Genomic DNA, 26,111 nt, shown 5'->3' on the forward strand with positions numbered 1-26,111 from the left:
CTCTAATGCTTCCTGCTCGAAAATTCTACTTAGATACTATATAGCCATGTCATTTTTTTTTTTTTTTTTTTTTAGTGTATACTGGCATATATTTATCAGCTTCTCTCCTTAAAACAACAACAAAAACTTCTCAATCTTTTTCTAGCCTCACAATTTTTTAAAAAAAGATTTTATTTATTTGAGAGAGAGAGAGAAAGCATGTAAAAAAGAGAGAGGAAGAGCAGAGGAAGAGGGAGAAACAGGCTCTTCCCTGAGCAGGGAATGTGATAGGGGGCTTGAGCCCAGGACCCTGCGATCATGACCTGAGCTGAAGGCAGACACCCAAACGACTGAGCCACCCACATGCCCCTCTAGCCTCACAATTTAAACATACTAGAAACTGCTAGATTTTGTTTTATTAACTCAATCTAACTGGTAACTTCAGTCCATTTATACTTGTGACCTGCCTTTACCACCTTACTTTCTGGTTTCTATTTCTCTTGATTTTTAACATAATTTTATTATCTCTGCCTGGAGTTCCAATAAGACATTTTAGACCTCAATTTGATCATCACCTTTCAACTTCTACCATAATGTCTATTCTCATGTTCTTTTCTGTATGACATTGTGATTTATTTCTTCTAACCAATTAATTCTCCCTTCTGATACCCATCTATTGTTTCTGATTTCAACTATATTTTCATTTCTGTAAATTCTATTTCATTCTTTTTCATATTTGTCTCATTATTCCTGATGGTCTCATTGTTGGAACAATTTTAGGATTCTTTTTTCTTTTTCTCTACATTACGTTTTTCACATAACTATTCATTTTCTCATAACTATAGTATCTGAAGTCTCTATTCTGTGTGTCTGATTATTTCAAAACTGAAGTCTTTGGGAATATATATCTCATTTATTGTTTCTACCCATTCTCGTGTACACTGGCTTGTTTGCTTGTGATCCTTCATGAATTCACATGTGCTTGATCTTAACTTTTAAGAATGCTGTAGGTCTAAATCAGAAAAGCTTTCCTCAGTAGAGTATTTATGTCTGCTTCTGATGAGAACTGTGGATACAACCAACTTGAGAGCATTTTAGCCTCCTTGGAGAATTTCAGGATTACGTAAAGGTCTCACATTTGGCTTACCAACCTCACTCATTTATAAATAAAAGACAATACAGGTAGCACCTCCCCATCTCCCTTAAAGAAAAAACTAAAAGCCAGATCTCTCATCTGAATGGGATCACTCACCAGAGTGTAAAAATTTGATGTCTTACTACATAATCACTCTACAGACATGTTTAATACACATAAAATATATACATTATTAAGAAATTCTAGTTAAATGTAGTTAAGCAATTCACTAGATCTTCTAAAAATGTTATTTTATTTCAGTGTGAAGAAATAGCCATTAAAAGAGCTCAAGTAAAACCATTATTATATAGTACTATACCAAATAAATGATTTTCATAATAGCCTTTTAAAATTTTTTGCTTCTTCTGTGAGCGAGGATTGTAGTGAACTCATGTTCTGAAGTTATAAATACACATTTAAATTTAATATTATTTGGATAGGCATCTAGCACAAAATTCACACAGACCTTTAGGAACATCCAAATTTTTTAATAAGTTAAGTCAGGATAATTTCCATCAACAAATATTTTTGCAAAATATACTAACTTTAGAGTCTTATCCTTGGTCCATTTAACTGTTTACAGATAACTACAATTAGACCTGGAAAGAGGTTTCTGACATAGTGAATAAAGAACAGAACTCCATGGGTAAGAGTATATATATAAAAGTAATAACACCAGACTGGTTCCAATCCTCATTCTGCCAGCTGTCACCTTACACAAGTTATCTAACTTACATATGCTTCAGTTTTATCATCTACAAAATGAGGACAATAATAATATCTAAGGTCAGTAAAAGGATTGAAATAGTACCTACAAGTAAGAAGTTTAGATCAGAGCCCAGCATATAAATGCTCACTGGAAATTAACTACTATAACATGATCTCAATTTTGGGAAACTTCAACATAAATATAATTTTTAACTTATTAGTATGTTCATACCAATATTAGATTTAAAATTATAGACATGTTTACCTATAGTAAGAATAACAAAGACTAAAAGAAGAAGAAAAAGCCTCATAAGGTAACAGAAAATATGTGATCTTCTTAATAGAAGTACCTTATTTGCTCCAAACTGCACTCTGGCTTTGCCTTTGACTAATGTGGCATTGATCTGCATGATAACTGATTCTATTGAGTAGGCACTGCTCCAGCCCTATAGGAAGAAGAAAACACACAATGGTACTTTTGATTTCCACTTTGGAAAACTTAATAAAATGGCACATAACAGCTTGACAACAGCAAGACCATGTTAAGAAGTCTGTATACAAAAGAAAAAAGTAAAGTTTGACCGTTCCTGAAATCTTATAAAACAAAAACAAAAACAAAAAAACAAAAAAATCCCCCTATGTTCTAAGTATCAAACATAAGCAAATTATAACCTTATAGAGAAACTGTTCTTGCATAGATTAAGTGCACACACTTGCATAGATTAAGAACCAAGTACCGTGTCATTTTATTGGTTTGCCCTAAGTAGCTTTTCATTACTAAAAGTAGGTGCTCTTCAAAACAATTTTTTTAAGTAGGTGGTATTACATCAGAGCTTTTCCACTTCAAAATCTAATTTACATCATCAAAACACTCCATTCAGACTGAAAAAATATGAGTACCATAAGAAAATAGTCACCTGTTTTGTGAGAAGTTCCATACATAGTGCTCCACCGCCCAACACATACCTTAAAAAGAGAAAAGAAATCATATTTAATTCTCTAGATCTCAATGTTCCTTCTTAACTTTTAAAGGACCACCACTAAGAAGTATGCATACAAGTAAAGGTTAGAAGATAATATGCAAAAATGAGAACAGTGGTTAGTTACGGCTCTAAGAATAAAAGGGTAGTTAAAAAATTCTAATGTCAGCACTTTATTACAGTTTTAATTTTTTTTTAAAATAATGGTTCTTAGAAACAGAATACCAAAGACTCTAAGGATATCAGAAACTAGGACTGTAGCCCTAAATATTCCAGAGAATAGGAATGTTATATTCATCTGAAAATTTCTCTACCATCGTGTTAGTCAATAGCACCAACTTCACCATATCTATAATAATGAACAGAATACGGTATTTGATGGTTAAATTGCTTTTATTCACACTTTTGTGAGGATCAAATCGTTATTTATGATCATATAGAGCCTCTCTCTAGGACTCCTCAATTTCTCTAATCCTGAGAACTGTTCTCTGAACCAAACAAATTTTGGGAATTTCCCAGATCTCTTTTAGGAAATCCTTATATAGATCAAGATTATTCAACTTTTTAACCCTTTCTCAAACAAAATAATTTCATTTCTCCTTTAATGTTATTTTAAGCTTCAAAATATATGAAATACATGCTTAAAAGAAAATCAAGGCAAAGGAAATTATAGAAGAAAGATGATAAATCTCGAAAATACACAAGCTAAGACCACAAGTCTGATTAGATCTAAGTGAACAATGAATCCATTACAAACTTTTTTTGTCCTCTGGGACTTTGCCCAGGGCTTTCCCTTGCCTAAAATTCCTCTGGCTCCCTACTATTCCAAATGTCCTCTTTTCCTCCAATAAAACTTGACAAGACAATTCTAGCCTGTAAGTTTTGCAATCTGGCTACCCAAATGCATCCTTGTGTTGACTAAACCAAACCACAGAAAAATAAGGAATCTAAAAACTTCTACTGTAGATCATTATTAGTCATAGTGCAATTATTTGATAATGGAAATTATTCACTAATTCCCACATCCTGGAGAATTTAAGCAAGTGTCTCCCTTACGGGACTGCACCAAACTCTGGGAACTTCCACAGATAATGTTTATAAGAGGGAAAGAAAAACACTTCAAAACACTAAATTTAGGTGGAGAATCACGAGATTTTAAACTTCCTTGTATATTCTCCCAGATCTCTAACACACAGAAATCTATATCCATTCATTTGACTTTCCCACTAGGCTCAAAGAGTATCTTGTATACAGTGGCTTTAAATAAAGCACTTGCTGCTTTAACAGAATTAGAAGATCCATGTTTTGATCTAGGTTTTGGTTTCTCCACAAACTGCTCAAATTCTAATAATCTGTTAATGAGTTAATACTATTCTTGATCCTTACATTACAGAAATGCTAAATACAGACAGGTACTCAGGGGCTGATCTTAAGAAAAGGAGTTATGTGGACCAGGCCAGGTTACAAATTATCCAAGTACCACCTTTCTTTTTTTTTTAAACATAATTTTTTTTTTCAGTTTCCAAGATTCATTGTTTATGCACCACACCCAGTGCTCCCTGTTATACATGCCCTCCTTAATACCCACCACCAGGCTTACCCATTCCCCCACGCCCCTCCCTTCCAAAACCCTCAGTTTGTTTCTCAGAGTCCACAGTCTCTCAAGCTTCATCTCCCCCTCCGGTTTCCCCCAATTTTTAACATTCCACTCTTCATTCTGGGGATGGAGAGTCTTTCAGGTGGGAAGGAGGCAAGTTTTTGTACTCATGAGCCAAAAGAAAGTACATTTTATACAAAGCCATAGCTACGCAAATGTCTGTTGGATGTCTAAACAAAACAAAACAAAAAAAAAAACAGTTCTCGTACCTACATAAAAAGTGAGGTAAATAAAATTTTCCTTAACATCTATTAGCAGCACATACACCTAACCTAAAAGGCGTGATTGATTCTATTTCCACACTGAATCACATTCATTTTATTAATATATGCTCCAAAACCCTTATTGCTCTTTGTCTTCAAATAGTTCTTGCTAAATATTAAGACAACTCAAGGATAGTAGAATAAAAAAGTTTAAGGATCATTTAAAGATAATGTGCCACAAACACAAGCACAGTAATATTTTCAACTTAAAAAAACTTCAGCTGTGCTGGCGAGGATGCAGAGAAAGTGGAACCCTCCTACACTGTTGGTGGGAATGCAAGCTGGTGCAACCACTCTGGAAAACAGAATGGAGGTTCCTCAAAATGTTGAAAACAGAACTGTCCTATGACCCAGCAATTGCACTACTGGGTATTTACCCTAAAGATACAAATGTAGTGATCCGAAGGGGCACATGCACCTGAATGTTTATAGCAGCAATGTTCACAATAGCCAAACTAAGGAAAGAACCTAGATGTCCATCAACAGATGAATGGATCAAGAAGATGTGGTATATATACACAATGGAATACTATGCAGCCATAAAAGAAATGAAACCTTGCCATTTGCGACAACGTGGATGGAACTAGAGCACATCATGCTTAGCGAAATAAGTCAAGCGGGGAAGGACAACTATCATATGATCTCCCTGATATGAGGAAGTGATGATGCAACATGGGGGCTTACGTGGGTAGGAGAAGGATAAATGAAACAAGATGGGATTGGGAGGGAGACAAACCATAAGTGACTCTTAATCTCACAAAACAAACTGAGGGTTGCTGGGGGGAGGGGGGTTGAGAGAAGGGGGGTTGGGTTATGGACATTGGGGAGGGTATGTGCTTTGGTTAGTGCTGTGAAGTGTGTAAACCTGGCAATTCACAGACCTGTACCCCTGGGGATAAAAATGTATTATATGTTTATAAAAAATTAAAAATTTAAATTTAAAAAAAAAACAAAACAAACTTCAGCTGTGAGGTACCTGGCTGGCTCAGTCAGTGAAGTGTGCGGCTCTTCATCTTGGGGGCTATAAGTTTGAGCCCAGTGCTGGGTTTAGAGATTACTTAAAAATAACACCTTTGACATGTAATAATAAAGAGACATATGTGGTTGCTGAATGGGATGATCTTAATTGCACATGTAATGTAGATGTAATAACATTCCCATCAAGTAAAATACTAAATATTTTGCTTCAGCAAAGTAATTTGTTTCAAGAAAAAATATTATGGTTTTAGAAATGCATAAAACAGATTAAAGACATTCCTTGAATGAAGCCCTATGAGGTGTTTGGCAGAATCTCTGAGAATTAAATGCTTCTAAGATGCATTTTTGATTATTGTTGATTATCTAGGTTATTTCATAAAAATCTGGGGAGAGATAACTTAATTTTAGAAAACTGTTCCTTGTCAATCACAATACAGATTTTTGTCATGAAAATACAACTGATGTTATTTCATAAAGGTACATTTGATTCTCCACTTTTAGAAAAGTTGACATCAAATATTATATTATAATTTAATATTGACAAGTTGTGCCTCCGTTATCAAATTAATTTCAGAACTCCTGATTGTGAATGTGTGTGTCAGTGAATTTTTTTTTCTTTTTCTGGGCTCATTTGCACTGATTATAATACCTGGGTGCTGCATTAAATGAGTTAAATTGAAAAAAAAATAATAACACCTTTAAGAATAATAAATCAAAACAAAAAACAAATGAACAAAACAAATAAAAAACCCCAACCAAACAAACAAAAAATAGCTTCAGTTTCCAAAGTTGTATAGCAAAACTTTATCCCTAAACCTGAGCCTCTTCAGGCCATTCATAATCTTCATTATACTAGGAAATTCTTGCAAGAATGTTTGCTAACTAACTGCCCCATCCACAAGCTAGCATGATCATTTAAACTGCACTTTTGAGGGGACAAGAGAAACCATTCATCAGTAATAAAGTATTTATACAACATGATTAAGTGATCCTGAAAAAGAGATGGGAAATGTAAAATGTTTATATTATAGCCAAATTCTAGACTATAATCACATTAAAATTTAAAAAAAAAAAAGGAAGGCTTACCCAAGCCATGTAAAACAGTCATGACCCTCCCCTTTCTTCAGGTAAGGAAATAAACTATAGATTATAAGAACAGAGCCTTTAGATAGGAATAAAAGAAACTGCCAGCACTTAAAACCAGACTATTTAAGACATGTTCCCTTAATACAGACAGAAATAATCCATGGTCATCTAGAAGTAGAAATACTCTCTTCATGGACGACTGGGACACAAATAATAATTGGTATTATATCAACCAATAAAGAAAGCATTTTCAGTTGTCTACAAATAGCCACTCAAAATGTATTAATGAGATAAAAAAGAAATAATCTTTATGATTCTCTCTCAAGTTACTATACTCTGATCTGAACTAGGCAAGAAAGAGCAAAGTACTGATAGCTCATTAAAATAGCTATGGGACGGGGTGGGAGTGTACCTGGGTGGCTTAGTCAGTTAAGCATCTGACTTTGGCTCAGGTGGTGATCTCAGGGTCCTGGGGCTGAGCAGGGAGTCTGCTTGTCCCTCTGCCCCACCCTCTCTACTCATGCACTAGCTCACTCTCAAATACATAAAATCCAAAAATATTATAGGAAAAGTAAACCAAGCCTGGGAATTACAGATTACCCTAAATTGTCTATATCTTCCTAACTTACTGTAATTCCCTATCTCATTCATTGACTCACAAATATTTACTACACATTTATATACTGCAAACTGAGCCAGAGTACACACTGAAGAAAACTGACAGGAAACTGTGCATTATGATGTGTACCTTCTAGTTAAGATTACAGATGTTAAACGAATAACACAAAGCAGGGAAGGGGGACTCAAAGTTCTAGGAGAAGGAATAACCGGGGGAGGGGGGGGGTTTAAAAAATGTGGTAGTCAGAAACAGCATCTGTATGAGTAATGCAGAAGTTGAGATTTGTAGGAGTTAAAAGGGTGGGTGGGAGTAAATTTCTAAGCAGAGGAATGTATGTTTAAAAAAGGTTATAAGGAAAAGAAGAGTTTGCTGGGTACTGGGGGCTGAAAGACATTCAGTGGGGCACCCACTTTGAAAGCAGAGTAGTACAAGAGGATGAGAAAGAAAGCCAAGGACAAGATCACAGACAGCCTGTAGAGCATGGTAAGGGCACCAACCTGTAAGAGCAATCAATGGAAAGACATGGAAGAGTTTAAGCAGGAGAGCAATATAGTCAAACACACACTTACAAAAGATCACTTTAAAAGCTTACATGAGGGAAGGAACATAAGCAGGAGTCTGGTCAGAAATCCTCTGAAGTGGGCCATGTGAGAACTGATAGTAGTAGCAACAGAAATGGAGACAAGTAACTGGATCTGGGAACTTGCTGAGAAGGAGAATCAGAGGACCGATGTGGGAATGGAGGGTATAAAGAAGAACTCCTATGTTCAATAACTGAGATGGGGACCAGGAAAGGAGACTGGAAAGAAGACTTCATGGTTTCATGCTATAGAGTTAGAGATGCCTATGTACGAGACATTCAAGTACAGGTGTCAAGGCAGGCAGATACTGGGAGCAGAAAAGACATAAAAACATGATGTATGAAACCTGAGAGTCACTGACAGGAGATATTTTGAAAGCCATGGGAGCTTTTTCAAAAATGCTACTAGACTAAGTGGACCTTTACACAAAACTCTATGACTTAAATCTCATACCTTATACAAAAGTTAACTCAAAATGATTCAGACTTACCTATAAAATGTAAAACCATAAAACTTTGAGAAAACACAAAACAGGAGAAAATCATCAGGATCTAGGACAAGGCAAAGAGTTCTTAAATTTGACACCAAAAGCATAATTCATAAAAGGAAAAACACCTATAAACTGAATCTCATCAAAGATAAAACACTTTTGCAAGACACAAGATATAAAAAAAAAATCTGTTGTGTTTCCATACACTAGTAAGGAAATAGAAGAAAGAGAAATTAAGAGAATGATCCCATTTACAATTGTATCCAAAAGAATAAAATACCTAGGAATAAATTTAACCAAGGCGGTAAAAGACCTGTACTCCAAAATTCTAAGACACTGGTGAAAGAAATAGAAGATGACACAAATAAATGGTAAGATATACCATACTCATGAACTGGAAGAATATTGTTTAAATGCCTGTATTATCCACAAACAATCCATAGATGCAGTGCAATCGCCATCAAAATACCAATAGTGTTTTTCACAGAACTAGAACAAAAATTCTTAAGATTTGTGTGGAACAACAGAAGACCCAGAATAGTCAAAGGAATCTTAAGAAAGAACCACAAAGCTGGAGGAATCACAATTACAGGTTTCAAACTATGCTATAAAGCTATAGTAATGAAAACAGTATGGTACTGGCACAAAAAGAGACACTCAGATCAATGGAACAGAATAGAGAGCTCAGAAATAAACCCACACATACATGGTCAATTAATCTATGACAAAGACAAGAATACACAATGGGGAAGAAAGACCATTTCTTCAATAAACAGCTTCAGGAAAACTGGATAGCTAGCTACATGCAAAAGAATGAAACTGGACCATTTCTTACATCATACACAAAAAAAAACTCAAACGGATTAAAGACCTAAAGACCTAATTGTAAGACCTGAAACCATAAAACTGCTAGAAGAATTTTTGATAATAATAAAAAAAAAACTGCTAGAAGAAAACATAGGCAATAAACTCATAAATCATCCTCAGCAATATTTTTCTGGCTATGTCTCCCAAGCAAAGAAAACAAAAGCAAAACTAACAATGGGGACTACATCAAACTAAAAAGCTTTTGCACAGCAAAGGAAACCATCAATAAACAAAAAGGCAACCAGTATACAGGAAAAAATATTCACAAAATGATACATCCAATAAGGGGTTAATATCCAAAATATATAAAGAGCTCGTGCAACTCAAGGCCAAAAAAACCTAATAATCCAATTTAAAAATCAGTGGAGAACCTGAACAGACATTTTTTCCAAAGAAGACCTAGAGATGGCCAACAGACATATGAAAAGATGCTCTACACTAATCATCAGGAAAATACAAATCTAAACCACAGTGATATATCTACTCGCACTGGTCAGGATGACTCATATCAAAAAGGCAAGAAACAAAAAGTCTTTGCCAGGATATAGAGAAAGAGAACCCTCTTACGCTGTTGATGGGAACGTAAATTGATGACGTAGTCCCTATGGAAAATAGTATAGAGGTTCCTCAAAAAACTGAAAAGAGAAGTACCATATGATCTAGTAATTCTACTTCTGGGATTTATCCAAAGAAAATGAGAATACTAAATTGAAAATATGTTTATTGCAGTATTACTCATAATAGCCAAAATACAGAATTAATCTAAGTGTCTATTGATAGATGAATGGATAAAGAAGTGAGGGCTATACGTGCACGTGCACGTGACACACACACACAATGGGCTATTACTCAGCTTTAAAAATGAATGGGATCCTACCATTTGTTACAATAAGGATAGACCTGGGGTATTATGCTAAGTGAAGTAAGACAGAGAAAGACGAATACCATATGATTTCACTTATATGTGGAATCTGAAAAATAAAGCAAATAAACAAACAGCAAAAAAATACAGACAACAAATTTTTAAAATAATTTTATTTATTTTTTAATTCAAACATGTAACATATTTTTATTGCTAGGGGTACAGGTCTGTGAATCGCCAGGTTTACACATTTCACAGCACTCATCATAGCACATACCCTCCCCAATGTCCATATCCCAACACCCTCTCCCATACGCCCTCCCCCAAGCAACCCTCAGTCTGTTTTTTGAGATTGAGTCTTTTATGGTTTGTCTCCCTCCCAATCCCATCTTCTTTCATTTTTTCTTTTCCTATCCCCCCAAACTCCCCACATTGCATCTCCACTTCCTCATATCTGGGAGATCATATGATAGTTGTCTTTCTCTGATTTGATTTATTTCACTAAGCATAATACCCTCTAGTTCCATCCACATCGTCGCAAATGGCAAGATTTCATTTCTTTTGATGGCTTCATAGTATTCCATTGTGAATATATATAAAACCTCTTCTTTATCCATTCACCTGTTGATGGATATCTAGGTTCTTTCCATAGTTTGGCTATTGTGGAGATTGCTGCTATAAACATTTGGGCGCATGTACCCCTTCGGAGCACCACGTTTGTATCTTTAGGATATATACCCAGTAGTGCAATCGCTGGGTCATAGGGTAGCTCTATTTTCAACTTTTTGAGGAAACTCCACACTGTTTTCCAGAGTGGTTGCACCAGCTTGCATTCCCACCAACAGTGTAGGAGGGTTCCCCTCTCTCCGCATCCTCGCCAGCATCTGTCATTTCCTGACTTGTTAATTTTAGCCATTCTGACTGGTGTGAGGTGGTATCTCATTGTGGTTTTGATTTGTATTTCCCTGATGCCGAGTGATTTTTCATGGGTCTGTTGCATTTTTTCATGTGTCTCTTGGCCATCTGGATGTCTTCTTTTCAGAAATGTCTGTTCATGTCCTCTGCCCATTTCTTGATTGGAGTATTTGTTCTTTGGGTGTTGAGTTTGCTAAGCTCTTTATAGATTTTGGATATTAGCTCTTTATCTGATATGTCGTTTGCAAATATCTTCTCCCATTCTGTCAGTTGTCTTTTGGTTTTGTTAACTGTTTCCTTTGCTGTGCAAAAGCTTTTGATCTTGATGAAATTCCAATAGTTCATTTTTGCCCTTGCTTCTATTGTCCTTGGCGATGTTCCTAGGAAAAGTTGCTGCGGTTGAGGTCAAAGAGATTGCTGCCTGTGTTCTCCTCAAGGATTTTGATGGATTCCTTTCTCACATTGAGGTCCTTCATCCATTTTGAGTCTATTTTTGTGTGTGGTATAAGGAAATAGTCCAATTTCATTTTTCTGCACAGACAACAAATTTTTGGCTGCCAAGCCAGGGGATGGGAGGAAAGTGGCACGGGGTGTGAGGGAGAATAGGTGAAGAGGAGGTACAGGTACAAACTTCCAGGTATAAACTAAAATCTCAGGGATGAAAGTACAGCATAGGGAATATGGTCAATAGTATTTTAATAACTTTGGTGACAGATGGTAACTGCAGTTATCACAGTATGCATTTTGTAATGTTTAAAACTGGTAAATCACTAGGTTGTACACCTAAAACTAATAATATCTTTCATCAACTACACATAAATTTAAATAGATACACTAAAAAGCTTTGCTCTCTAAAAGACTATTAGAAGGATAAAATGAAGGTACATACTGGAAGAAATTAAAAACCACATATACAACAAAGGACTACAATGCAGACCATTATTTTAAAATCTTTTCAAAATTCAACAACAGAAAAACAATCCAATTAGAAAATCGGCAGGAGACATGGATGGATATTTCATGAAAGAGTATATGAAACTGTCAAATAAAACATGAAAAGTATTTAATATTAGGAAATATGCATTAGGGAAATGTGATTAAAACCAGAATGAGGCGGGGAGGAGACAGATGGTGGGGAAGTAGGAGGAGGCGCCATTTCAACCTGTACCCTAAAATGAGCTGATTACCTACAAAGAACTCCGATCACCCATGAAATCAGCCCGAGATCAGAATTATACATGTCTGGATCTCTAAAGGGGCAGAAGACGCCAGTGGGCAGGTAAAGCGGAGTGGGAACGTTGGACTGATATCGGAAGACTGAGATTATTCCCTGCATATTCTCAGATAACAATGTTTTGAAACTGGAGCTCAATCACAAGGAAAAGTTCGGAAGGAACTCAAACACCTGGAAGCTAAAGGAGTCTGCTTCTCCCTCTCTCTCAGTCCTTCCCCCACCTGCTCACACGCAACGCTCTCTCCCTCAAAAAATAAATAAAATATATTTTTTTAAAAAGTGTTACAATTAAAAAGATTATCCACCATGACCAGGTGGGATTCATCCCTGGGTTACAAGGATGGTTCAACATTCACAAATCAATTAATGTGATAGAACAAATCAATAAGAGAAAAGATAAGAACCACATGGTCCTCTCAATGGATGCAGAAGAAGCATTTGACAAAATCCAGCATCCATTCCTGATTAAAGCGCTTAAAGTACAGGGTTAGAGGGAACATTCCTGAACTTCATTAAATCTATCTATGAAAGACCCACAGTAAATATCACCCTCAATGGGAAAAAGCTCGCAGCCTTCCTGTTGAGATCAGGAACATGACAAGGATGTCCACTCTCACCACTCTTGTTCAACATAGTATTAGAAGGCCTAGCAACAGCAATCAGACAACAAAGAGAAATAAGAGGTATCCAAATTGGCAATGCAGAAGGAAAACTCTCTCTTCACAGATGACATGATACTTTATATGGAAAACCCAAAAGACTCGACCCTCAAACTATTAGAACTCATACAGCAATACACTGACGTGGCAGGATACAAAATCAATGTACAGAAATCAGTGGCTTTCTTACACACTAACAATGAAATACAGAAGGGGAAATTAGAGAATCAATTCCATTTACTATAGCACCAAGAACCATTAAGATACCTGGGAATAAACCTACCCAAAGAGGTAAAGGATCTGTACTCAAGGAACTACAGAACACTCATGAAAGAAATTGAAGAAGACACAAAGAGATGAAAGACCAGTCCATGCTCTTGGATTGGTAGAATAAACATCGTTAAAATGTCTATACTCCCTAGAGCAATCTATACTTTTAATGCCATTCCAATCAAAATTCCACCAGCATTTTTCAAAGAGCTGGAGCAAACAATCTTAAAATTTGTATGGAGTTAGAAGATACCCTGAATTGCTAAGGAAATGTTGAAAAAGAAAAACAAAACTGGGGGCATCACATTACCTGACTTCAAGCTTTACTACAAAGCTGTGATCGCCAAGACAGCATGGTACTGGCATAAAAACAGACCAGTGGAACAGAGTAGAGAGATATGGACCCTCAACTCTATGGTCAATTAATCTTCGACAAAAGAGGAAAAAATATACAGTGGAAAAAAGACAGTCTCTTCAATAAATGGTGCTGGAAAACCTGGAGAGCTATATGTAGAAGAATGAAACTCGACCATTCTCTTACACCATACACAAAGATAAACTCGAAATAGATAAAAGACCTCAACATGAGACAGGAATCCATCAGATTCCTAGAGAAGAATATAGGCAGTAACCTCTTCGATATCAGCCACAGCAACTTCTTTCAAGATATGTCTCCAAAGGCAAAGAAAAAAAGCAAAAATGAACTTTTAGGACTTCATCAAGATCAAAAGCTTCTGCACAGCAAAGGAAACAGTCAAGAAAACAAAGAGGCAACCCACAGAATGGGAGAAGATATTTGCAAATGACAGTACAGACAAAAGGTTGATATCCAGGATCTATAAAGAACTCCTCAAACTCAACACACACAAAACAGACAATCATATCAAAAAATGGGCAGAAGATAGGGACAGACACTTCTCCAATAAAGACATACAAATGGCTATCAGACACATGAAAAAATGTTCATCATCATTAGCCCTCAGGGAGATTCAAATTAAAACCAAATTGCGATATCACCTTACACCAGTTAGAATGGCCAAAATTAACAAAACAGGAAACAACATGTGTTGGAGATGATGTGGAGAAAGGGGAACCCTCTTCCACTGTTGGTGGGAATGCAAGTTGGTGCAGCCTCTTTGGAGAAGAGTGTGGAGATTCCTCAAGAAATTAAAAATAGAACTTCCCTATGACCCTGCCATTGCACTCCTAGGTATTTACCCCAAAGATACAGATGTCGTGAAAAGAAGGGCCATCTGTACCCCAATGTTTATAGCAGCAATGGCCACGGTCGCCAAACTATGGAAAGAACCAAGATGCCCTTCAATGGACGAATGGATAAGGAAGATGTGGTCCATATACACTATGGAGTATTATGCCTCCATCAGAAAGGACGAATACCCAACTTTTGTAGCAACACGGACGGGACTGGAAGAGATTATGCTGAGTGAAATCAGTCAAGCAGAGAGAGTCAATTATCATATGGTTTCACTTATTTTTGGAGCATAACAAATATCATGGAGGACAAGGGGTGTTAGAGAGGAGAAAGGAGTTGGGGTAAATTGGAAGGGGAGGTGAATCATAAGAGACTATGGACTCTGAAAAACAATCTGAGGGGTTTGAAGTGGTGGGGGTGTGGGAGGGTGGGGTACCAGGTGGTGGGTATTATAGAGGGCACAGATTGCATGGAGCACTGGGTGTGCTGAAAAAATAATGAATACTGTTTTTCTGAAAACAAATAAATTGAACAAATTTTTTAAAAAAATGGGCAGAAGATATGGACAGACACTTCTCCAATAAAGACATCCAAATGGCTATCAGACACATGAAAAAATGTTCATCATCACTAGCCATAAGGGAGATTCAAATTAAAACCACACTGAGATATCAGCTTACACCAGTTAGAATGGCCAAGATTAGCAAGACAGGAAACAACGTGTTTTGGAGAGGATGTGAAGAAAGAGGAACCTTCTTCCACTGCTGGGAATGCGAGCTGGTGCAGCCACTTTGGAGAACAGTGTGGAGATTCCTTAAGAAATTAAAAATAGAGCTTCCCTATGACCCTGCAATTGCACTACTGGGTATTTACCCAAAGATACAGATGTAGTGAAAAGAAGGGCCATCTGTACCCCAATGTTTATAGCAGCAATGGCCACAGTCGCCAAACTGTGGAAAGAACCAAGATGCCCTTCAATGGACGAATGGATAAAGAAGATGTGGTCCATATACACTATGGAGTATTATGCCTCCATCAGGAAGGATGAATACCCAACTTTTGTAGCAACATGGACGGAACTGGAAGAGATTATGCTGAGTGAAATAATTCAAGCAGAGAGAGTCAATTATCATGTGGTTTCACTTATTTGTGGAGCATAGCAAATAGAATGGAGGACAAAGGGAGATGGAGAGGAGAAGGGAGTTGAGGGAAATTGAAGGGGAGGTGAACCATGAGAGACTATGGACTCTGAGGGTTTCGAAGGGGTGAGGGGTGGGAGGTTGGTGGGTATTAGAGAAGGCACGGATTGCATGGAGCACGGGTATGATGCAAAAACAATGAATACTGTTATGCGGGAAAAAATAAATAAATAAATAAATAAATTAAAAATAGAGCTTTCCTATGACCCTGCAATTGCACTACTGGGTATTTACCCCAAAGATACAGACGTAGTGAAAAGAAGGGCTATCTGTACCCCAATGTTTATAGCTGCAATGGCCACAGTCGCCAAATTGTGGAAAGAACCAAGATGCCCTTCAACGGATGAATGGATAAGGAAGATGTGGTCCATATACACTAAGGATGAATATCCAAATTTTGTAGCAACATGGACAGGCCTGGAAGAGATTATGCTGAGTCAATAAGTCAAGCAGAGAGAGTCAATTATCATATGGTTTCACTTATTTGTAGAGCATAGCAAAAGGATATGGGGAGATGGAGAGGAGAAGGGAGTTGTTGGAAATTGGTAGGTGAGTCGAACCATGAGAGACTATGGACTCTTGAAAAACAAACTGAGGGTTTTGAAGGGGTGGGGGGTGGGAGGTTGGGGGAGCCAGGTAGTGGGTATTAAGGAGGGCACGTATTGCATGGAGCATTGGGTGTGGTGCAAAACAATGAATACTGTTACGCTGAAAAGAAATTAAAAAAAAAAAAAAAAGAAACCACAATGAGGTAATTCTAAAGCTGAAGGAGGAAGAGACCTAAATTTCTTCTGGTTCCAATAATTCAGCTAGATAACTATCAAACCATTCTGAACACCTAATGAATTCAAGTGGAGAACGAAGAAAAGAATAGCAGCAACTGGGGTACCAAGGTGGTTCAGTGGGTTGGGTATCTGCCTCCAGCTCAGGTCATGATCTCAGGATCCTGGGACTGAGCCCTGCATTGGGCTCTCTACTCAGCAGGGAGTCTGCTTCCCCTTCCCTCTCTGCCTGCCTCTGCCTACTTGTGATCTGTCAAACAAATAAATAATATCTTTAAAAAAAAAATAAGAGCAGCAACTCTATCAACAGAAAAGGGACTACTTTCTGCAAGGTAGGAGGGTGTGGAGAAGTGAATCCGAGTCGATAAATGAGAAGGTAGACCAAGGGGAGAGGGAGTCTGCCATCAGCCAGCTCCCATCAAGTGACAGAGCAGCAAAGCACAAAATTGCTCCTGTGGCTGGCAGAGTTGGGGAGGGGAGACACCCTTGCTGAGACAATGTGGTCTCAGCACCCTCAGGGTCACAGAAAGACTAAGGGTGCTTGAGTGGAGCAGGGCTCCAAGGTATAAGAGAGGGGAAGCTGGCTGCAAACAATGAGCCAAGAAGTGGACTCTCAGTTTGGGGTCGCCATAAACCATGATCCAAGGCACAGCTGGACCACTGCTCTTCGAGCAGCGACCCAACAAATGGCAAAACCGGGCAGACCCACCTTCCTCCCCAGGAAGAGCAGCATGGGAGATCACTGCAGGAATCTGCTGGGTTTGGAGTCTCCGAACAAGGTCATATGCCAGAGAAAGAAATGCTCGGTCACAGGCATGGTGAGCATGGAGTGTGGGTGAAGACCAGGGAGACAAGAGTGACTGCCTGCTTTTCTCTGAGGGTGCACTGAGGAGTGGGGTCTAAAGCTCTTGGCTCCTCCAGGGCAGAGATTGGGAGGCCACCATTTTCACCCTCTTCCTCTAAAGCTGTGAGGAAAGCTTTCAGGGAACAAAAGCCACAGAGAGCAAACTAGAACAGGTTACTCAGCCTGGCCACTGGCAAGGGTGCTGCAATTCTACCTGGGGCAAAGACATTTGGGAATTACTGCAACAGGCCCCTCCCCCAGAACATCAGCAAGAACATCCAGCCAAGACCAAGTTTACCCATCAAGAAGAACTACACACTCCAGCTCTAGGGGAATTCAGTATATAGAATTATGGCTTTTTTCCCATGATTCTTTAGTCTTCAACTTTAATTTCTTAAATTTTCTACTTCCTTATTTTTCTTTTGGAATTGTTCTGTTCTTTTTCAACCAATTTCTTATCAATTCCTTTCTTAAAAATCTTTAATTTTCATTGTTACAGTCACATGCCATTGTATTTAACCTGATTGTTGTATATATGTAGATTTTCTTTAAAATTCTGGGATGCAAATTCTTCTAACAGACCAAAACAGACCCAAAATCTAGTATGGTCTATTCTATTCACCAGCCTGATCATGTTCTTTTTTTCCCCTCTTTTCTCTGTTTTCTTTTCCACCCGGTTGCAAGTCTCTTCTGTTTTATTTAATGTATATTTCTCTAAGGTTGTTGTTACCCTTTCAGGATTTTGTTCTCTTGTTCATCTGTTCTTCAACAAAATGACAAAATGGAAAAACTCACCTCACAAAACAGAACAAGAGTCAGTACTACTGCCAGGGACCTCATCAATATGGACCTTAGTAAGATGTCGGAATTAGGGTTCAGAATAACATATTATAAAGAAACTAGCTGGGCTTGGAAAAAAGCAGAGAAGACATTAGAGAATCCCTTTCTGGAGAACAAAAAATCTAACCAAGTAGAAATCAAAAAGGTTATTTATAAGGTGGAATTGAAAATGGAGGCTCTAGCTAGGAAAAATGAGGCAGAAGAGAGAATTAGTGGTACAGAACACCAAATGACGGAGAATCAAGAAGCTGAGAAAAAGACAGATAAACAACTACTAGATGCAATGGGAGAATTTGAGAGATAAGAGATACCATAAAGCAAAACAGAATAATTGGAATCCCCGATGATGAAGAAAGAGATGGCAGAAGGTATATTGGAACAGATTATAGTGGTGAACTCCCCTACTCTGGGGAAGGGAACAGGCATCAAAATCCAGGAGGCACAGAGAACTCCCCTCAAAATCAATAAAAATAGGTCAACACCCTGACATCTAACAGCAAAACTTACAAATCTCAGAGACAGACAGAAAATCCTGAAAGCAGCTCAGGACACGAGGTCTGTAAGCTACAATGTCAGAAACATTAGATTGGCAGCAGACCTATCCACAGAGACCTTGCAGGCCAGAAAGGACTGGCATGATATATTCAGGGAACTAAATGAGCAAAACATGCAGCCAAGAATACTTTATCCAGCTAGGCTGTCATTGAAAATAGAAGGAGAGATAAAATGCTTCCAGGACAAACAGAAACTAAAAGAATTTGCAAATCACCAAACCAGCCCTACAAAAAATATTGAAAGGGGTCCTCTAAGCAAAGTGAGAGCCCCAAAGTACCACAGACCAGAAAGGAACAGAGACCATATACAGAAAACGGTCACCTTACAGACAATACCATGGCACTAAATTCATCTCTCTCAATAGTTACCCTGAATGTAAATGGGCTAACTGCCTCAATCAAAAGACACAGGGTATCAGACTGGATAAAAAAGCAAGACCCATCAATATGCTTTCCGCAAGAGACTCCTTCTAGACTCAAAGACACTTCCAGATTCAAAGTGAGGGGGTAAAAACCATTTATGATTAGCACGATGCTAATGGACATCAAAAGAAAGCTGGGCTGGTGACCCTTATCAGACAAATTAGATTTTTAATCAAAGACTGTAGTAAGAGATGAGGAAGGACACTCTAGTATACATAAAGGGTCTATCAACTGTAAATATTCATTGCCCCTAACATGGGAATAGCCAATTATATAAGCCAATTAATAACAAAATCAAAGAAACACATGGACAATAATACAATAACAGCAGGGAACTTTTTTTTTTTTTTAAAGATTTTATTTATTTATTTGACAGAGAGAGGCAGCGAGAGCAGGAACACAAGCAAGGGGGGTAGGAGAGGGAAAGCAGGCTTCCCGCTGAGCAGGGAGTCCAATATGGGGCTCCATCCCAGGACCCTGCGATCATGACCTGACCCAAAGGCAGACGCTTAAAAATAGAGAATTGTACACACACACACACGCACACACATATCACATCTTTATCCTTTCATCTGTCAACACATATATATGTGTTTGTGTGTATATATATATATATATACACACACACACTGTGTACACACACACACACACACACACCCCACATCTTTATCCATTCATCTGTCAACAGGCATCTAGGCTCTTTCCATAGTTTGGCTCTTGTGGACATTAGTGCTATAACACTGGTGTATAGGTGCACCTTTGGATTACTACATTCATATCTTTGGGGTGATTACCCAGTAGTGCAATTGTTGGGTCATAGGGTAGCTGTATTTTAAACTCTTGAGGGATCTCCATACTATTTTCCAGAGTGGCTGCACCAGCTTGCATTCCCACCAACTGTGTAGGAGGGTTCCTCTTTCTCTGCGTCCTTGCCTACATCTACTGTTTCCTGACTTGTTAATTTTAGCCATTCTGACTGATGGGAGGTGGTATCTCACTCTGGTTTTGATTTGAGTTTTCCTGATGGCTAGTGATGTGGAACATTTTTCATGTGTCTTTTGGTGATTTGGATGTCTTCTAAGCAGAAATGTCTGTTCATGTCTTCTGTCCATTTCTTAATTGGATTATTTATTCCTTGGGTCTTGAGTTTGACAAGTTCTTCATAGATTTTGGATACTAGTCCTTTATCTGTCATTTGCAGATATCTTCTCCCATTCTGTGGGTTATCTTTTGGTTTTGTTGACTGTTTCCTTTGCTGTGCAAAAGCTTTTGATCTTGATGAAGTCCCAGGAGTTCATTTTTGCCCTTGCTTCCCTTGACTTTGGAGATACATCTAGGAAGAACTTTCTGTGACTGAGTTTGAAGAGGTTGCTGTCTGTGTTATCCTCTAGGATTTTGATCGATTCCTGCTCATATTTAGGTCCTTCATCCATTTTGAGTCTTTTTTTTTTTTTTTTTTGTATGGTGAAAGGAAATGGGGAGTTTCAGTCTTCTGCACGTGACTGTCCAATTTTCCCAAAACCATTTGTAGAAGAGACTGTCTTTTTTCTATTGGATCTTCTTTCCTGCTTTGTTGAAGATTAGTTGACCATAGAGATGAGGTTGTATAGCTGAGTTCTCTGTTCTGTTCCATTGATTTATGTATCTGTTCTTGGGCCAATACCATACCATCTTGATGATTTGTAATACAGCTTGAAGTCTGGGATTTTGATGCCATGAATTTTGGTTTTATCAACATACCTCTGACTGTTGAGGTTCTTTTCTGGTTCCATACAAATTTTAGGATGATTTGTTCCATTTCCATGAAAAAAGTTGATGGTATTTTGATAGCAATTGCATTGACTGTGTAGATTATCTAGATAGCATAGACATTTTCACAATATTTGTTCTTCCAATCCATGAGCATGGAACATTTTTCCATTTCTTGGTGTCTTAATTTCTTTCATGAGTACTCTGTAGTTTTCTGAGTACAAATCCTTTGCCTCTGTAGTTAGATTTATTCCTATGTATCTTACTGTTTTGGGTGCACAATTGTAAATAGAATCAACTCCTTAATTTCTCTTTCTTCTGTCTCGTTGTTGGTGTATAGAAATGCAGCTAATTTTCATGCATTGCTTTTATATAGTGTCACTTTGCTGAATTCCTGTGTGAGTCCTAGCAGTTTTGGTATGTAGTCTTTTGGGTTTTCCACATAAAGTATCATAACATCTGCAAAGAGTGAGAGTTTGACTTGTTCTTTGCCAATTTAGATGCCTTTTATTTCTTTTTGTTGTCTGATTCCTGAGGCTGGTACTTGTAGTACTGTGTTGAACAGCAGTGGTGATAGTGGACATCCCTTCTGTGTTTCTGACCTTAGGGTAAAAGCTCTCAGTTTTCCCCATTGCAAATAATTCACTGTGGGTTTTGCATAGATGGCTTTTATGATACTGAAGTATGTACCCTCTATCTCTACACTGTTAAGACTTTTAATCAAGAAAGAATGCTATACTTTGTCTCAAGAAAGGATGCTATACTTTGTCAAAAGCATTGGTTTTGCATTTGCTTTTACTGTATCAGTTGAGAGGATCATATGGTTTTCATTCTTTCTTTTATTAATGTGGTGTATCATATTGATTAATTTGTGAATGTTGAACCATCTTTGCAGTCCAGGAATAAATCCCACTTGGTCATGAAAAATAATCCTGTTAATGTACTGTTGGATCCTGTTGGCTAGTATCTTGGTGAGAATTTTGGCACCCATGTTCATCAGGGATATTGGTCTGTAATTCTCCTTTTTGGTAGGGTCTTTGATTTTATAATCAAGATAATGCTGGCTTCATAGAGTCTGGACGCTTTCCTTCCATTTCTGTTTTTTGGAACAGTTTCAGAAGAATAGATATTCATTCTTCTTTAAATGGTAGAATTTCCCTGGGAAGCCATCTGGCCTTGGGCTCTTGTTTGTTGTGAAATTTTTGATTACTGCTTGAATTTCCTTGTTGGTTATAGGTGCATTGAGGTTTTCTGTTTCTTCTTGTTTCAGTTTTGATAGTTTATATGTCTCTAGGAATGCATCCATTTCTTCCAGATTGCCTAATTTCTTGGCATATAGTTGCTCATATAGGTTCTTATACTTCTTTGTATTTCTTTGATGTTTGTTGTGATGTCTCCTCTTTCATTCATGATTTTATATATTTGGGTCCTTTCTCTCTCTCTCTCTTTTTTTTTTTTTTTTTTTTTTTTGATAAGTCTGGTCAGGGATTTACCAAGCTTATTAATTCCTTCAATGGATCAGCTCCTAGTTTCGTTGATCCGTTCTGCTGTTCTTTTGGTTTCTATTTGATTGATTTCTTTTCTGATTTTTATTATTTCTCTTCTAGTTGGTTTAGGCTTTATTTGCTGTTCTTTCTCCAGCTCCGTTAGGTGTAGGGTTAAGTTTGTATTTGAGACCTTTCTTATTTCTTGAGAAAGGCTTGAAGTGCTATATTCCTCAACCTTCAGACCTCTTTTACTGCATCCCAAAGGCTTTTGAAGAGTTGTGTTTTCATTTTCATTTGTTTCCATGAATTTTAAAAATTCTCCTTTAATTGTCTGGTTGACCCATTCATTCTTTAGTAGGATGCTCTTTGGCCTCCGTGTATCGGAGTTATTTCCAACATTCCTCTTATGACTGAGCTTCACTTTCAAAGCATTGTGGTCCGAAAATATGCAGAGAATAATCCCCATCTTCTGATACTGGTTGAGACCTGATTTGTGACCCAGGATGTGATCCAGTGAGGAGAATGTTCCATGTGTGCTAGAGAAGAATATATGTTCTATAGCTTTGGGAAGGAATGGTCTGAATCTGTCTGTGAAGTCCATCTAGTCCAGTGTGTCATTTAAAGCTCTATTTCCTTGTCAATCTTTTGCTTAGATGATCTGTCCATTGCGGTGAGGGGGGTATTAATGTCCCTGAATGGGGTGCCTGGGTGGCTCACATATTGTGTATACCCAGGGACCTACACAATGGAATATTATGCAGCCATAAAAAATAAAATCCTGCCATTTGCAATGATTAGGGTAGAACTAGAGGGCATTATGCTAAGCAAAGTAAGTCAATCAGAGAAAATTATCATGCAATCTCACGGATATGTGGAATTTGAGAAACATGGCAGAGGATAATAGGGGAAGAAAGGAAAAAATGAAATAAGAAGAAACTAGAGAGGGAGACAAACCACAAGAGACTCTTAATCTCAGGAAACAAACTGAGGGTTCCTAGAGTGAAGGAGGTTGGTACAAACTTGTACCCCTGAAACAAATAATACATTATAGGTTAATAAAAAAAAAAAAAAAGTTGATTCTAGATAGCCTAATAATGCTATTTTTTTTTTTTTTAAAAATGGGAACCACAGTGAGGTATCACTAATCAGAATGGCTAAAATAAAAACAAATGGAAAAACCAAGTGCTGAATGTAGAGAAACTAAATCACTTATACATTCCTTGTTGGAATATAAAATGGTAAGCCACTACGGAAAACAGTTTAACAATTTCTTTAATAATTCAATACGCTACAATAACTATAGGACTCAGCCACTGTAATCCTGGACATGCAAAAGCAAAACACATGAGAAAGCAAAACACATTTATACAAAAATGTGTACAGAAGCACTCACAGCTTTATTTGTAATAACCAAACACTAGAATCAGGCTGGAAGTCCTTCAAGAAGTGTCTGGTTAAACTGTAGTATGTGGTACACCACAGAATAAAAATGAACAAACTAGTCATATAAGTAGATGAATCTCCAGGAATCAGGATGAGTTAAAAATACTAATTCCTAGAAGTTAGAATCCCAAAATGTGGGATCCCATTTATGTAGCAATGCTTTTTGAAATGATAAAACATTAAAAATGCAGGAAAGAGGGGCGCCTGGGTGGCTCAGTGGGTTAAGCCGCTGCCTTTGGCTCAGGTCATGATCTCAGGGTCCTGGATGGAGCCCTGCGTCGGGCTCTCTCCTCAGCGGGGACCCTGCTTCCCTTCCTCTCTCTGCCTGCCTTTCTGCCTACTTGTGATCTCTGTCTGTCAAATAAATAAATAAATAAATAATTCTTTTAAAAAAATGCAGGAAAGATTAGCGGTTGCCAGGAGTTAGGGGAATTGGGTGTTTAAGAGGAGATGGGCATGGTTTGAGAAGACAAGAAGGAGGATTCCTATGTATTTGGAACTTCAGTATCTTCACTGTGGTGGTGGATACACAAACCTACACAGGTGATCAAGTTATGCAGAACTTCATACATATACACAAATGAGTTATAAGAAAACTGGGAAAATCTAAGTTCTATGGATTTTATCACACTCTCATTGTGATATTACACTACAGTTTTGTAAAACATTATACTGGCGAAGTATATAAGGAATCTTTACTTAATTTCTTACAGCTGCATGTGAACATACAATTTTCTAAAAAAAATTCAATTAAAAAAAAAAAAAGCCACAGGAATGGAAGGAAGAGAAAAGAAAAAGGACCTAGTATCAAATTCTGAAGAACTCCAACATGTAGAAGTTAGGTGAACAAGGAGGTACCAGCTAAAGAGACTGAGAGGATGCAGCCAGTGGCCAAGAGAAAAGTGTTTTGATCTTGCTGAGAAATCAGATAATCAAATATAATAAAGCCAGAAAAGGGACACCTGGTTTTACCAACATGGAAATCTCTGTTGGCAACAGTGGTTTGGGAGGAATATTAACTGCTAATGCCAGGGGACAGTGGCTGAAGAGTGAATAGGAAGTGAAGAGTGTGATTACATAAACACTGCTGTAAGAGTATAAATGGTGCAGCCACCTTGGGAAAGAGTCAGGCATTTCATCAAAAAGTTCAACAGTTACCAGAGGACCTACTAATTCCACACAGATATATATGAAAGAGAAATTAAGATATCCATGCAGATAAAAACATGCATGTGAATGTTCATAGCAGCATTATACATGATAGAGGCAGAAATAATAAATGTCCACAAATAAATAAAATGTGGTTTAGCCATACAATGGAATATTCATCCATAAAATGGAAGTATTAATATATGTTACAATATACATGAACTTTAAAAACATTTTGCTAAGTGAAAGAAGCCAGCCACAGAAGGCTACATTTCATATTGTTCCACTTACATGAAATTATATTAATTTCCATTTCACATGTACATGAAATATACAAAAACAGGAAAATCCTTAGAGACAGAAAGGAAATTAGTGGTTGTCAGTGGGGTGGGGAGTTTGAGGAGGAAGGACGAATGACTGCTAATGGGTATAGGATTTCTTTTGGGGAATGAGGAAAATGTTCTGAAATTGGATAGCAGCAATGGTTACAAAACTCTATGAATATATGAAAAAAAACACTGAACTGTACTTTCATAGGGTGAGTTTTGGCGTATGTGAACTGTATCACAATGAAGCTATTATTTTTTTAAAAAAAGGTATGGCTATGATAAGGAATAGAAGAATAATAGCTAGAAGATGGAGAATATAAAATACACGGGACAAAAACTGCTCAATAATCTGATCAGAGTCACTCAGTGGTTAAGCTCTAGCCTGAGTCTGAGATTGCAAGTGGTTTGGGAGGAAGCTTCACATTACCCCTTCCATTCATATTTCCATTCCTGCTGTACCAATTTAGATTGTCCTCTCTTCACTCTAAGACAGGGCCATCAACTCTCTCTCTCTCTTTTTTTTAAAGATTGATTTATTTGTGAGAGAGAGAGAGAGAGAGAGAGAGAGAGAAAGAGGGGCAGCTTACGTAAGCAGGGTTGGGGGAGAGGGAGAGAAAAAGCAAACTCTGCGTTGAGTGCATACAGAGCCAAAGGTAGAGCTTGATCTTATGACCTGAAATCATGACCTGAGCTGAATTCAAGTCCAACACTCAATCCAGTGAGACATTCTGGTGCCCCAAGACAGGGCCTCACCTATTAACTAGTCTTGCATTCTTCCAGGCTTTGTGAACACAATCTATCTTCTACTGTTACCCG

General features: G+C 37.6%; 1 protein-coding gene across 5 annotated transcripts in view; it reads right to left on the reverse strand.

Annotated features, from left to right (window-relative positions):
* Positions 1–26,111, reverse strand: part of UBE2Q2 (ubiquitin conjugating enzyme E2 Q2) — a 71,687-nt gene that overhangs the window by 5,142 nt on the left and 40,434 nt on the right. For all 5 annotated transcript variants that reach the window (XR_009399032.1, XM_059371756.1, XM_059371754.1 and 2 more), the window contains 2 exons: positions 2,740–2,788; positions 2,173–2,268 (listed from right to left, as the gene is read on the reverse strand). Coding sequence is in view for 4 of the 5 variants with exons in the window: in XM_059371756.1 (XP_059227739.1) it covers positions 2,173–2,268; positions 2,740–2,788 (145 nt within the window). In the remaining variant the exon portion in view is untranslated. The remainder of the gene's footprint in view (positions 1–2,172; positions 2,269–2,739; positions 2,789–26,111) is intronic.

Source organism: Mustela nigripes, chromosome 13, assembly GCF_022355385.1.
Source record: "Mustela nigripes isolate SB6536 chromosome 13, MUSNIG.SB6536, whole genome shotgun sequence".
In the NCBI taxonomy this organism is placed as follows: domain Eukaryota; kingdom Metazoa; phylum Chordata; class Mammalia; order Carnivora; family Mustelidae; genus Mustela; species Mustela nigripes.